Consider the following 16,205-nt stretch of genomic DNA (forward strand, 5'->3'; position numbering starts at 1 on the left):
CGCCTCGACATACGAACGACCCTGTTCACAAACAAATCGGTTTACGAACAGGATTGTTTGTAAAGTTTTGCTTCAACGTACATACGAAATTAAAGGTATGAACGAATGTGAACATTTTAAATGACGATGTGATGTCCCATTATCGGAAAATTCTGCAACAAAGCAAAAAACAAGTTTCTCTGGATTGTTTTCTTGTGGCATCACCAACCTTCAAGAGACAAAAAAGAGAAAAGACTCCGGAAATATCTGAACAATGGGAAAATTGATTCAGTTCGTGAACTTTTCGGTTTGCGAACCGTGTCCCGGAACGGATTAAGTTCATAAGTCGAGGCGCTACTGTACCTGTTAAATTTAATGATTTTTCTTTTTGTACCTCCTAGCCGTAAACAACTTTATGTGCATCCTACTTTTGGATGGGTGGATAAAGTTGTCCGAATAATGACATCGCCATGTTTGCCAGAAGTCTGTAAATGTGGTGTTTCTGATTCTTGCAGAAAGAAATCATTTACAGGATCAAATCCTTCTTAAAACTTGTTGTTTACCTGTCTCTACAGACTTGAACTTCTCTGTTCTGGCACTACACCTTGGTATTTAATTTGGATCAGTACATTTTCTACACACAGAAAACGAAACCGTGTCAGTAACCTTGGGTCCCTTGTTAATTCTTCAGTCAGTTTACTTCATGGTATATTGGGTTTTAAAAACTAAAATTCTATTTTTAATGCCTATTTTGATAGGTTATCATTGACCAGAAATTGAACTGGACTAGACTTAAATTCTGTGTCCAAGATCAATTCAGAGGCTATGAATCTTGCAATAACCCATCTCCTCACTCCCCCAGGTACAAGTAACGAATGTGATGGAATGATCCCCATTGCCTGGATGAGTATAGCTCCAAAAACACATAAGCTTGACAGCATCTGGGAATATGTAGCCCTCTTGATTGGCAACGCATTGACAAATATTCAGTCCTTCTGAGTATATTTAAGGAGATCAAAGGTTATGTGGAGAAAGGTTTTTAAATACCATTTTCTCATTATCAGCCATGATTGAATGGTGGCGAAGACTTGATGGGCTGTATGGCCTAATTTCTGCTCCTATATTTTATGGTCTTAAGATCTAACACTCGGCAGTAGCAGTGTGTACTAATTACAAGATGCACTAGAGAAATGCACCAAGACTCCTTAGACAGCATCTTTCACACCTATGAGTGCTACCATCTACAAGGACAGCAATTACATGGGAATGCCAAGTTCTCCACCAACCCATTCACCAGCCTGACATGTAAAATATATCACTGCTCCTTCAGTGATGCAGGGAAAACCCCTGGTAATCCCTCCCTGACAGCATTGAACAATAGGCATCTCATCACCACCTTTTCAAGGGCAATAGGGATGGGTATGTGGCCTAGCCAATGATGCCCACATCCCATGAATTAATTTAAAAATATTTGCAGATTTACATCTGATATTTGAATAAAATTATTGTTTTCATTATGCAGAATTGAGATTGTTTGAAATTATATCCATTTTCATATATCTCCTGTTAAAGTTATTTGTCACTTATCATTCTGTAAGTTATCTAAAGTTTCTTATGCATATGTTGTGTTCTTCTCTGTTGTCAGCTGTACATTGCTACAATTACTTGTTAAATAGGAGAAAGTGAGGACTGCAGATGCTGGAGATCAGAGCTTAAAAATGTGTTGCTGGAAAAGCGCAGCAGGTCAGGCAGTATCAAAGGAGCAGGAGAATCGACGTTTCGGGCATAAGCCCTTCTGCAGATTTCTCCAGCTTCCTCATTTCCCCCCCTCCCCCCACCTTATCTCAATCCCAATCCTTGGATTCAGCACCGCCTTCTTGACCTGCAATCTTCTTCTCAACCTCTCCGCCCCCACCCCCTCTCCGGCCTATCACCTTCACCTTAACCTCCTTCCACCTATCGTATTCCCAACCCCCCTCCCCCAAGTCCTTCCTCCCTAACTTTTATCTTAGCCTGCTTGGCACACCCTCCTCATTCCTGAAGAAGGGCTTATGCCCGAAACGTCTATTCTCCTGCTCCTTTGATGCTGCCTGACCTGCTGCGCTTTTCGAGCAACACATTTTTAAGCTACAATTACTTGTTGCTATGTTCAAATGTCTAACCTGATTTAAGAATAACGGTAGTCCCGACAATGATGCAAATGGATAACACACCTTAATCTTTCACCAATCTGAACAACCACCCTTTACCCCTACACTCTGCTTTATAATGTTTTTTAGTCAATTTGCTATCCGTGTAATTTTTGTGCCCTGACTCCATATGCCCCAACAGTTGTTGTGAGTCTGCTGCATCGTAACTCTACAAACGCTACTAAAATTAGCATCATCGTGTGCAAGTGAAAAATCTTAAAAGCTGATATATGCAAATGAGAAAGGAATTTATTTGGACTGACTGATAACCACTTCTCCATTGCTTAACTCTTGGATTAGATGTTATGATCTCCTTAGAGAATGATAACTTTTATGAAGTTTGAACTTTCAGTTAATAGATGAAAGGGTAACATGATCAAAATTTATGATTTAAATTTTTTATTGTAATAAAAGACAATCCACATGATTGATGACACAAAACGGAAGTTTGTTTTTTTTCTTTTACCTCAGCCAGAAAGGTACTTCACAAATATAGTTCACACTGTCCTTAAAGTTACATTCAGTTCTCCCAGTAAGCAGTCCAAGGTTAACTTTTGAGGGTTTACTTCTGCTCTTTTACTTTCTCTATCTAGAATCTTTTAATCTCAGAACTGCCTTTCGCTTTGACGATTTTTTCCCTCTGGAGATTCTTTCTTCAGTGCAAGCTAGAGGAGCTTTACAGTCTTATTTTTAATTACTCAAAAACTCGGTCTTCAGTCCAAGGGCAAGCTCCCATCTGTATTCCTGCCTGGTGAGCCAGTGCATTTTGCTGCCTGTAATCTGTAGTCTCCATCTCCCAGATCCTGGAAAACTGGCCTTGTTTGTGAGTTCTCAGAGTTGTCCTAGGTTTTGTGAGGGGAGGGTTCTACCTCCGTGGCAGTGTGAATTGCATGGACTTTCCATCCTTCTATAAATGTTCATCATGTGTTCTTGAATGGCCATCTGTCTTTCACCCTGGACCTAAAAATAATTTAAAGCGCAACTGTTTGCCATCCAATATTCTCAATACTTCTTAGGGATTCACATTGTATCTTCTGTTGGCTAATTAGGCTCAGTGGTTAGCACTGCGACCTCACAGCACCAGGAACACAGGTTTGATTCCAGCCTCTAGTGACTGTTTGTGTGGTGTTTGCGCATCCCCCCCATGTCCCCCATGTTTCCTCCCACAGTCCAAAGATGTGCAGGTTAGGTGCATTAGTGAGGGGAAATGTAAAGTAATAAGATAGGGGAATGAGTCTGGGTGGGATACTCTTCAGAGGATCGGTGTGGACTTTTTAGATTACTTACAGTGTGGAAACAGGCCCTTCAGCCCAACAAGTCCACACCGCCCCGCCGAAGCGCAACCCACCCATACTCCTACGTTTACCCCTTACCTAACACTACGGGCAATTTAGCATGGCCAATTCACCTGACCTGCACATCTTTGGACTGTGGGAGGAAACCCACGCAGACACTGGGAGAATGTGCAAACTCCACACAGTCAGTCGCCGGAGGCGGGAATTGAACCCGGGTCTCTGGCGCTGTGAGGCAGCAGTGCTAACCACTGTGCCACCGTGCCGCCCACTTGTTGGGCTGAATGGCCTTTTTCCACACTGTAGGTATTCTAGGATTCTTTTGACCTTTCATTTACCTTACATTTTTTGGACTGTATCTTTAATTTAACAACCTCGTAATTGTAACACTAGAGGTTTACTTTGTGAAATACTGTCCTCAGTGAAGCACTGAAACAATTTCTGTTTTAGTGGAGAAAAGAAGGATCCAGAGGTAACAAAGAAGAAACAGCTTGTAATATTTGAATTATGTGTATGATACTGTTAGCTAGATGTAATTTTCTCTTTTAGAATCACAGTCGAATACGTTTCTGTAAACTCCTTTTTGACTTACTACTGTTTATATAAGTCTCTTTCTGAAAAATTTAGAAATTCTCTTCAGTAATCTTTTTTTAACAGATTGAAGCTGGACAATACTGCACATTTGCAATTTCAGAAGATGGTTCTGTAAAGGCTTGTGGAAAAGGTAGCTATGGCAGACTTGGACTTGGTGACTCAAATAATCAGTCAGCACCGAAAAAGCTCACATTTGAACTTCATCGCAGCATTCGTAAAATCTCATCCTCAAAAGGTTCAGATGGGCACACACTAGCTGTAACTGCAGAAGGAGATATATTCAGCTGGGGAGATGGCGATTATGGGAAGCTCGGACATGGAAATAGTGCTACACAGAAATATCCCAAACTGATTCAAGGACCATTATTAGGAAAGGTACTGGCTAAAAAGAAAAGTAACATTTCAGAAAATGTCTCTATTTTTATATATCTCTGTAATTGACCATAGATTTGAACAAGATGTGTTTTGTGAAACCATAGAATGGTTACAGAAGAGAAAGATGGCTTGTTTAATTCATCCACACTGCAAACAAGCAATTGCTGTTGTAATTTATTTCCCCCCTCCCCCTCCTTCAGTGGTTATCTTATTTCCTTTCCAAAATTTAATTTGGCTCCACCACACTTTCTCAGGCAGTACAACTTACTTTCCCATCTATTTTAGTCATCTGCAAATTTAGCTAAAGTACCTTCTACCACTTCTTCCAGCTTATTGATATACATTAAGTCATTGAGGCCTGAGGATAAAATGGCACCCCACTAGTTCCATCTTAGCAACTAGAAAAAGATCCATTTATCCTGACTTTGTTTCTGTTGTTAGCCAAACCTCTATCCAAGCTTTTAAATAACTCCAAACCCCATGTTATCTGAATTTGTATATTAACTTTTTGTATGGCACCATATCAAATGCCTCCTGAAAATCCAGACATTTACAAGGTACCCAGATTATCTACTTTGCTTGTTACAGCTTTGAAGAATTCTATCAAATTAGTCAGACACTCTTTACCCTTCATAAAACCATACTGAATTTAATGGATCTGACTTTCCATGTCCTGTTATTACTTCCTGGATTCTAACAAATTCCAAATTTCAGATGTTAAACAAGCTTGTCTATATTTCCTACTTTCTGCCTCCACCTTTTCTTTTGAATCAGGGTGCTGTGATAGCATTTTTCCAATCCACTGGAACCTTTCCCACATCCAGGGAATATTTGAATACTATAACCAGTCGATTCACTCTCTCTGCTTCCATTTCTTTTAAGACCCTACGATGTAGGCCCAGGGACCTGTATGCCTCCAGCCCCAGTAGTTTAGATTAGATTACATTACAGTGTGGAAACAGGCCCTTTTGGCCCAACAAGCCCACACCGACCCGCCGAAGTGCAACTCACCCATACCCCTACATTTACCCCTTACCTAACACTACGGGCAATTTTAACTACGGCCAATTCACCTGACCTTTTGCTCAGTATGTTTTCCTTTATGATTGTTTGAAGTTCCTCTGCATTACCTGTTTACTATTAGGATAGTACTTGTGTCTTGTACCATGAAATTTGAGGTAAAATATTGATTTAGTGTCCCTGTCATTTGTGCTCCCCACTATTAACTCCCCAGTCTCATTATCCAATGGACCTACATTCGGTTTAACTACTGTCCTCCTGTTTATATACTTATAGAAGCTTTTGCTATCCAATTTTATATTTGCACTGCTTATTATATTTTTAGCAACCATTTGTTGATTTTTCAAAAATTTCTCTTCCAGTCTGCCTCTGACCTTTGCAATATAATAGACCGAAGTTTTCATCTTTGTTATCTTTAGCATCCTTGCTTAGCCATAGATATTTTTTCTACGTCTTACAATTTTTCTTCCACTTTGAATATATTTTAGTCAGGAGAAATTGAATATCTCTCGAACCTGCCACTGCTCAGTTAGTATTCCTGCCCAGTTTACTAGGGCCAAATCTTTTCTCATGCCAATGTAATTATCTTTAACTCCAGAATGCTCATGTAATACTCCAGTTTCTTACCCTCCAAACCGAATCTGAACATGCTATGATTTATTCGAACATGCTATGATTTATTCGAACATGCTATGATTTATTCAAACATGCTATGATTACTCTTCCCTAGACCATCCTTTACTGTGTGATCATTAATTAATCGCATCTCATTACATAATACCGAATCCAGAATAGCCTGCTTCTTGGTGGGTCCCCAACATATTACTCCAAGAAACAATCTCCATACTGTGTTTCTCCCTCCGTGGATGCTGCTAGTCCTCTTGAGGTTCTCCAGCATTGTATTAATTCTTAGCTGACTGGCCTGTAGACACTGGCTTTATCCCAACATATTTTGTTTACAGAGGCACAAGTTTCAATTCTCCAATCCTCTGATACCATTCCTGTATCTGAGTACTCATTTAATCGATCTTCCTAGCTTGGGTCTCTTATACATACCCTTTTCTTAAATCCTAAATTGACCTCTGCATTTTCTGTTACTATTGGGATGGTTCTTGTGTCTCCCACCATGAAAATTGAAGCAAATATTGATTGAACATTGACCTTCTCTTGATATTCTTTTACTATTCATATATCTACAAAAGTCTTTTTGGATTCCCTTTTTAAGGAATCTGCCCTCTTCTCCCATTTTCTGTATTTACCTCTCATATTTGCATTCCACTTCCTCTTTCAACTTGCCATATTCTGCCTTGCATTTACTTGTTATCTACTGGCATATTCACATGTTTTCTATTTCTAGTTCATTTTAATCTCTGTCTTTCATCATCTAGGAAGCTCTGACTTTGATTGACTTACCTATTCCACTTGTGAGAATATTCCACTTGTGAGAAATTAACCAAATTGTCTCTTTAAGGACTGAGCCAAATGGTTTTTAACAGTTTTGCCTCACATTCTTTCATTCAAGTTTACCACTGATAAATTCACTCCTATCCTACTGAATTCAGCCTTCCTGCACTTGTATACTTTGCCTGTTGATTACTTCTAGTCCTTCACCATATCCAGTCCAAATTTTCTATTCCTATGAGCTCTGGTCCCTCACTGTTCTCCAACTGCAAGCACTTGCACAGTTTGACCCACCTCAATGATCAGAACCAGATCCAGCAACTCTTCTTTCTTCTTTAGACTGGAGATATACTGATGTAGAAATTTTTTAAAAACTTTTTAATGATTTTCTGGATTACATCCCTCTGTCTTGGAAGAGATGGAATGTGGCCAGGGATTAAGTCACTGCTGAATTGAACATCATCATCTGTTGCGGCTGTAAAGGCTGATTCATGAATGCAGTCCTGTCTACAACAAGCTCAGATGATTAGTATGCCTGAGTTTGAGTGATGTTTGTTCCTCTTGGCAGGTCCTGTTTTCCACAGTCTGGTCATTTCCAATCTGGTCATTTTGTTTATCTTCTGCTGTCTCCACACCTTTTGCTAACTGTTTGCCACGAGATATTGTTCTCAATGAGGACTTCCCATGTATCACCTCATCCTTGTCAACTTGAGGCCTTGCAGGCATTCTTGAATCGCAGATCAGGACAAGCAAGTCCAAACATCAGGGAATGTGGCTATTATTCATTCGGCTTGTGTGACCCCGGCATTTGCTCAGAAGGGCAAACATGCCGGGAGCCCTGAATGCTGGTGTTTTCCATATTTAGCACACTATCTTGTCAGAAGGGGCTCTATTTGTTTTGAGTCAATAGAGATGGAAGCTGTTCAACCTGTTTTCTTAGCTTGGCTCCTCACTTCTGTAAAGGAACATGTTAATAACATATCTGCACGGTGGGCAGCACGGTGGAACAGTGGTTAGCACTGCTGCCTCACAGCGCCGGAGACCCGGGTTCAATTCCCGCCTCAGGCGATTGACTGTGTGGAGTTTGCACGTTCTCCCCGTGTCTGCGTGGGTTTCCTCCGGGTGCTCCGGTTTCCTCCCACAGTCCAAAGATGTGCAGTCAGGTGAATTGGCCATGCTAAATTGCCCGTAGTGTTAGGTAAGGGGTAAATGTAGGGGTATGGGTGGGTTGCGCTTCGGCAGGTCGGTGTGGACTTGTTGGGCCGAAGGGCCTGTTTCCACACTGTAATGTAATCTAATCTAATCTGGTTCATGTGAAACTTTGTATTTTCAGTTTGCTGTTCACACTTAGCCTTTCAACTTCGACATGAAACATGTAGTATGGCAACCTGGTGCTGATTTTGGCATCAAGGGAAAGGTCCTTAGGGTGTAATTATTGGTCTGAGATCTGTCAGGCTGCCAGTGACCTCTAGAGTGAGGGAGTCAGTATTGATGGAAGATGGAGTCTGTGTGTCCTAGGGGAGAAAGTGAGGACTGCAGATGCTGGAGATCAGAGCTGAAAATGTGTTGCTGGAAAAGCGCAGCAGGTCAGGCAGCATCCAAGGCACAGGAGAATCGACGTTTCGGGCATAAGCCCTTCTTCAGGAACCACAAAGCTGTGTCCTAGCCTATAACTTACACATTCCTGATGCCAGGAACTCATTACTGTTACCACTTTGTGTTACAATAACTGAAGTTCCCCATTATCTCTGTTCCATGGTAGAAAAGAGAGACATGTTGCTATTGTCTTTGACTTTGGCCTGATAAATGCAAAACAAGAAATGCCAATTTTCAAATAAACTCAACAATGTTGTGGTTCTGTTCGCCGAACTGGGAATTTGTGTTGCAGACATTTCGTCCCCTGTCTAGGCACAAGGTTCCAGACACAAGGGATTGTCAACTTAAATTCTCTAAGAATCAGCTGCATTGAACATTCTGTATGACCCCAGGGCATAACTCCCACTGACGCTGCAGAGCTTGCTTTCTGATCATTGTTATTTACAAATAGTCAAGAAATTGAGAAAATATGAACTAGAAACAAAGAATGAAAAAAATAGAATTATATCCTTTTCAAAATTTTAATTTTGAAACAATATTCCCCATTGACTTAGATGATTGTTCATAGAGAAGTTTTACAACAAACAATTTTCAGGCCAGGCCAATTAATTTCCTCATTGTGATTGGAATATATATTTTTTAACCCTTCCGTACTTTTGTTTCCTTCCAACACAGGAGTAAAATTACCTACTTTTTCATGTTCATTTGCAATGAATACAGAAAACCTTAAACTATATAGAGATTTACAGAATTTTTAGATTGCTAAATTAATACTCAGCAATTGGAGAAGATTGCTTCCTTTTGTCTATCTGTATTTTAAAAAAAAAACTAATTTCAAGGCTGATAAAATGCTCAAGTTATCATTCTACTAAATAACTGAAAAGTCGACAGTGCCAGAGGAATGAACCATACTTCAATAATTTGAGTAACTAGCAATATTGTTGTGATTATCACTGGCAGTTTAAAATTACATGATTATAATGCATGATAATACTTATCAAAAATGTCAGTATGCATGTCAGTCAGATCAAGTCAGTCATGTAACCCGTACAATTTTTGTTTTGTAGATTGTGGTCTGTGTGTCAGCAGGATACAGGCACAGTGCATCTGTGACATCTGATGGAGAGCTTTATACTTGGGGAGAGGGAGACTTTGGCAGACTTGGTCAGTATTTAGTGCACCTTGGCTGGTTCACTTAATTTGCTTTGCAACATGATGAGAAACTATTTTATTGAATGTAAAATAAATAAATATCTAATTTTAAACCAGGCTGGACAATATCTTTCAGATACTTGCAGCGTGTTGTGATGAGTATAGGAGAAAGTTTGAGTAACTTGTAAGTTGACAATAAAAGTAGTATTTGGCAGATGACAATGATTGATGCGATATTTTCTAGAGAGTAATTATAGATAAGGGAATAATCAAGATTCTAATAAGTTGTGTTTAACTGTTGAAAATATTTAATTGGGTATGATATTTGCAGTAGTCTGTTGCAATAAAATACCATTTCACATCATGTAATTTTGAATTAAAAGTAAGGCAATTTTATTTAGTTTGTTTTATAACAGATTTTGATGCATCTAAGGTGCTTAATTGCATTTCATCATGTAATGCTGGTGTATGGGCCTTTCAATCATTGGGTCTGATGATTGTTTAGAGATTATACATACTCATGCTCAACGTTTTAATGGAAGATGTAATTATTTACTTTATATTGCTCTTCTCACTCTGTTTCCCAAATTCTTACTGGCTTCTGCAGCACTGGTGTTTGGTTATTTTTTTTTGAAATGATGCATACTAGAAATTAAAAAGAAAACATATTTGAACTGGAAAGGCTTAAAATGATGTGGAGAAAGATCTAACAGGCAGCTAATTCGGAGAGCTGAGCAGAATCAGCTCTTCTAATGTGAGCTACAAAGATTCTAACTTTGAGGTAAACACTTTAAATTTGAGGTTTGCTAATCTGTAATTTTGAAAGCTAATTAGCTATCGAGTTTATAAACTAAGAATGCCATTTAATTAAAGAAGAGTTAGATTATGTGAGAATTACATGACCAAAGGGAGGAAGATAGTGAGAAGTGAACAGAAGTAGAAAGCAGGAGGAGGATGATGCAAAGCGAAAGGGAGTGAGAAAGATTGAAGAAGTAGAATGACATGAAGGAGAGAGGAGGAATGGTGGAGAATGGAGAATGAAAGGAGAACAGAGCAGAAGATGATGCATCTGGAGGAGCACATGTGAAGAAAAGTGTAGGCAGTGGCTACACATGGAAGATGAGTGTAAAAAGTGCAGGTCATTTCCCTGTTGTCTGCTGACTAGCCAAGTAGTTACAGATCTATTGGACAACAGGACATTAGATGCTACAAGCATGGGAACAGGAATAGATCATTTAGATCCTTGAACCTGTTTCATCATTCATTGTGATCATGGTTGATCTGCATCTGTCTCCATAAACCTGCCTTTACCACATTTCACTTACACAATATCAAAAATTTGGCAATCTCAGAATCAAAATTAACAATTATTCTAGCATAACTTTATGGTTTTAGAAAAAAGTTACTGACTTCTTCCATCCTTCTATGTAAGTGTTTCGAGAACAATGACCATAATTCTATAAATTTTAAAATAGTTGTGTATAGCAATAAGATTGGTCCTCAAGTGAAAGTGCTAAATTGGGAGAAGGCTAGTTACCATGATATTAGGCAGAAACTGGAGAAGTTGGATTGGGGACGGCTGTTTGAGAGTAAATCCAAATCTGACAGAGTTTTTTAAAGGCAGATTGATCAGAGTTCAGAGCCAGGATGTCCCAATGAGGATGAAAGGTAAAAATGGCAACATTCAGGAAGCAGGATGACAAGAGATATTGAAACTTTAGTCAATTAGGAATGTGCACGCTTGCTGGCCTAGCCAGTGATACCACATGCTGTGAATGAATTTTTTTTAAAAAGGGGGGCATATGTAAGATTTAGGAAACTCAAATAAGACAAGCCGGTTGAAAAATATAAAGGAAGCAGGAAATAATGTAAACAAGGAATTCGGAGGGCTAGAAGTATCCTTGGCAAGTAGGATTAAGGAAAATACCAGGCATTTTGAATTCAGAAGCGATTTACCAGGATGTTGACTGGTATGGAAGGTTTGAGTTAAAGAAAGGCTGATAGGCTGGGATTTTTTCATGGAGCATTGGAGGTTGAGAGGTGACCTTAGAAGTTTATAAAACGATGAGGGGTATAGATAGAGTTAATGGTAGTTGTCTTTCCCCTCGGATGGGGGATTTCAAACTTGGTAGCACATTTTTAAGGTGAGTGGAGAGACATGTAAAAAAGACTTGGGAGCAATTTTTTTCCACAGACGGTGGTTCATGTGTAGAATGAGGAAGTGGTGGGTGTGCATATAATAACAACGTTTAAAAGACGTTTGAATAAATATATGAATAGGAAAGGTTTGGAGGGATATGGGCCAGGAGCAGATAGGTGGGATTAGTTTAGTTTTGGATTATGTTTGGCATGGACTGGTTAGACCGAAGGGTCTGTTTCCGTGCTGTATGATTCTGACTCAATGTGGATGTAAGTTTGCTCATTGAGCTGGAAGCCTCATTTTCAGATGCTTCATCACCATACTGGTTACATCTTTAGTGAGCCTCTGGACAAATTTGTCCAGAGGCTCATTGAAGATGTTACCTAGTATGGTGACGAAATGTCTGAATATGAACCTTCCAGCTCAATGAGCAAACCGACATCCAGAACCTCAACCTGAGCTACAAGTCTTCTCAAAACTTGCTCTGACTATGTATTGGGAGCAAGAGGGTAGCAAGGGAAAGAGTAGATCCTCTTTAAGGACAAATTAGGAAATTTATGTATGGAGCCAGAGGATGTGGGTGAGGTCTTTGTTGAGGAAAGTTTCAGAAACAGACCTTCAGTATCGACAAATTTTATTATTCATGATATATCATGGGACCAGTTGTAAGTTGAATGCTCCCATGATATATCGTGAGTAATAAAGTTTTTCAATACTGAAGGTCTGTTTCTGAAATTTTCCTAAACAATTTAGAGTAGTCAGCAGGATGCAGCCTCTAGTAAGGGCAAACAGTTTGGCTGCCTGCGCAGATGTTCCATCTGGCAGCACAGCTGATTCAAGGGTTTCAAATGGGGTTCATAACGGGGCAGAGGGCAACAGTGCCGAGCTGATACATGTACAACACTGCTTAATAAAAATAATAACCGAAAGAGCAACAAAAGTAATGATAAGCATTATAAAGCCTTGTAGAAGGGCGCTGCCAAAAGATCCGAACCAGTCATTCATCCAACTCCATAGATCCCAATGGGGACTAGTGTTTCTGGGATGGGAGGTTGACTTCCAAAGTCTTTAATTAGTGCTTTGCATCAGTATTTTCCAAGAAGAAGGAAATGAATGATGGTTAGATTAGAGAGAGGTATATTGATATCCTAGGAAATGTTGATATTTAGAGGGAGGATATAATGGGTGCCTTGAAAAACATTAAGCTACACAAGTCCCCAGGACCTGATGGAATTGATTCCAAGATACTGAGTTTGGAGATTACTGGGGCCTTGACAGATCTCTGTATCCTCTTTAGCCACAGGCGATGTCCCAGAAGACTGGAGAATAGCTAACATTGTTCCTTTGTTTAAAAAGGGCAACAGTGCTAATCCATGAAATTATAGGCCAGTGAGCCTTACATCAGTGGTGGGGAAATTATTGGAGAAGGTCCTTCGGGAGAGGATTACCTGCATTTGGAAAAGATTGGATTTTTTAAGAGATGCCAACATAACCTTTATACAGGGGAGGTCTTGTCTCAAATTTGAGTTTCTTGGGAAAATGACAAAGCTGATTGAGGGTAAGGCAGTGGATATTGTCTACATGGAGCTTACTACTGCATTTGACGGGATCATTTATAGTAGGCTGATCCAGAAGGTTAAGTCACATGGGATCGTTGAGAAGGTGATAAGTTGGATGTAGTATTGGCTTGGTTGGTCATTCAGATAGAGGGTACTTGGGACAGGGTATTTTTCTGACTGGAATTCTGTGCCCAATGATGTTTCACAATGATCAGTTCTGTGACCTCTGTTGTTTGTATTATATATAAAATGATTTGAATGATAATTCAGGTGGTTTGCTTCGTAAGTTTGCAGATGACTCTAAAATTGGAGGAGTTGTGGATGGTGAAGAAGCTTGTCAAAGGATACAGCACGATATAGATCACATGGAAAGTTGGGCAGAAATGGTAGAAGGAGTTTAATCAGACAAGTGTAAGGTGATTCCTTTTGGGTGGTCAAACAGCAGAGGAAAATATATTGTAAATGGCAGGCCCTTAGGAGCATTGATATACAGAGGAATCTTGGAGTGCAAGTCCATAGTGCCCTGAAAGTGACACACAAGTGGATATGATGTAATGAAAGCATGTGGTATGCTTGCCTTCATTGGTTAAACATGGAGTGTTGTGAACAGTTTTGGCCTTCACTATGGGAACGATATGGAGGGTTTGGAAAGGGCGCAACAAAAGTTTATTGGGTTATTTCCCGATTGGAGCGTATTAGCTAGAAGAAGAGATTGGATTGTTTTTGCTAAAGTGTCAGAGTCTGAGGGTGACCTGATAGAAGTATATAAAATTATGAAAAGCATGGATAAGATAGATAGTCGCAGTCTTTTTCCAGGGTAGAAATGTGAAAGACTAGGAGCATGGGTTTAAGACAAGAGGTGGCAAGTTGTTTTACACACTGTGATAGCCAAGGATAGTGATAAAAATACAATGGTAATGTTTAAGAGGAGTTTGGACAGACAGATGAACAGGCAAGGAATAGAGGAATACACAGACATGGGAATAGTTTAGAATGGCATCATGATTGGCATGGGCATGGTGGACTGAAGGACCTGTTGTATGTTCTATGATATTTAGAGCTGAACATATAAACCCTACATTTTAACTCACTGAAAACCCATTAACTTTAATATGATTAAAGTCAGACCAACAGGATCTGAGAACAGCTTTTTAACTTCTGTTTTTTGTTTTCTTTTTCTGTTGAAGTTGGAAGACCAAATTAAGTTAGAATTGCTAACATTTAAATATTAAGCATTTTCTCAAAGCACGTACTTAAATTTCAATTTTGTTGGATTTTTATTAGCAGCATATGACTATCTATCCATAGCAGGTTATATTGCTTGCTAATATTTAATTTGTATGCTTCTTGTGAACTTTAGGACACAGTGACAGTCATAGTCGCAATTTACCAACTCTTGTGAAAGATATCAGTAGTGTTGGCCAAGTAGCTTGTGGAAGCTCCCATACTATTGCTGTGTCTCAGGATGGACGAACAGTATGGTCGTTTGGTGGAGGAGACAATGGTAAGCTAAGTTAACCCTTAATTCTTTGCCAGAAATGTTGAAAAATTTGTAACTTGTGCCTACAAGTCTTTTGAATGCAACTTGAAAAGTTACATAGGCCATTTAAAAAATACATTTGGATCCTCTGTTTCAAAAGTAGATGCAAAAGTAAGGAAGTTGTGTTACACCTTTATAAATCAATGGTTAGTCCCAGCTGGAGTACTGTATTTATTTCTCAGTATTGTAATTTACAAAGGATGTTAATGTCCTGGTGCAAGTAGAGACATTAATTTCCTAGAACGGTTCCATGGAGAGTGTGGAGAAACTGGGACTAGAGAATTGAAAGAAAGAATCAATTGTGGTTTTTAAAGTCATGTTTTAAGAGAGTAAGTAACATCAAAACTGTTTGAATTAAAACGCAGATTGCTAATCAGGGACACAGCACAAATATCAGAAAGGAAATTTTTAAAACTTAATTTGTGTGAACAACTATGAATTCAGGAATGCATGTATAAAATATTGGTGGAAATAGATTCAAAGGTAAGTTCAGTTTGAATAAATGTTTGACATTTTGAAAGGAAAAGTTTACAAGGCTAAGAGGAAGACTAAGGGAATGGGATTAATTGAATAGCTGTTTCAAGAATTGCTTCTTGTGTTGTATGAATTGATAATTTACTGTATGAAATATAGCAACTTAGAAATATTGTTCAAGACATGAAATGAAAATGTCCTATGTTTGCTATTAATGTTTCAGTGTTTTAAAACCTGAAGAAAAATCCATGGAGCATTAAGTTTACATGCTATACATTTTGGGAATTCTTGTTCTTGTTTGAGAGAAAAATGTTGTCGTGATTCATGGTGATGAGGGTCCGATTAATCAAAACTTTGAGCAGATTTAGGATGGATATACATTTTCCTATGTATGGTTCTGAACAAGAGTCATACTGACCTCGAAACATTAACTCTTTCTTCTTTATAGATGCTGCCAGACCTGCTGAGTGTCTCAAGAATTCTATTTGTGGGGTGTAGGTTTGATATCCAGACATTTCATTATCTGGCTAGGTAACATCATCAGTGGTGACCTCCAAGTGAAGCTAAGCTGTTGTCTCCTGCTTTCTATTTATATCTTTCTCCTGGGGTTTGTGGCGATGTCATTTCCTGTTAGTTTTCTGAGGGGGTGATAGATGGTATCTAGATCTATGTGTTTGTTTATGGCGTTGTGGTTGGAGTGCCAGGCCTCTAGGAATTCTCTGGCATGTCTTTGGTCAGCCTGTCCCAGGATAGATGTGTTGTCCCAGACGAATTGGTGGTCTATTTCATCCGGGTGTAGGGCTACGAGGGAGAGAAGGTCGTGTCTTTGTGTGGCTAGCTAGTGTTTGTGTATCCTGGTGGCTAACTTTCTTCCTGTTTGTCCTACGTAGTGTT

At 39.2% G+C, this 16,205-nt stretch overlaps 1 protein-coding gene across 3 annotated transcripts in view; it reads left to right on the plus strand.

The window, feature by feature from the left end:
* LOC122548398 (probable E3 ubiquitin-protein ligase HERC1) overlaps window positions 1–16,205 on the plus strand; it is a 349,687-nt gene that overhangs the window by 52,297 nt on the left and 281,185 nt on the right. For all 3 annotated transcript variants that reach the window (XM_043687001.1, XM_043686981.1, XM_043686991.1), the window contains exons 5-7: window positions 4,118–4,429; window positions 9,514–9,610; window positions 14,658–14,801. In XM_043687001.1, coding sequence (XP_043542936.1) covers window positions 4,118–4,429; window positions 9,514–9,610; window positions 14,658–14,801 — 553 coding nt within the window. The remainder of the gene's footprint in view (window positions 1–4,117; window positions 4,430–9,513; window positions 9,611–14,657; window positions 14,802–16,205) is intronic.

This window comes from Chiloscyllium plagiosum, chromosome 1 (genome assembly GCF_004010195.1).
Source record: "Chiloscyllium plagiosum isolate BGI_BamShark_2017 chromosome 1, ASM401019v2, whole genome shotgun sequence".
In the NCBI taxonomy this organism is placed as follows: Eukaryota; Metazoa; Chordata; class Chondrichthyes; order Orectolobiformes; family Hemiscylliidae; genus Chiloscyllium; species Chiloscyllium plagiosum.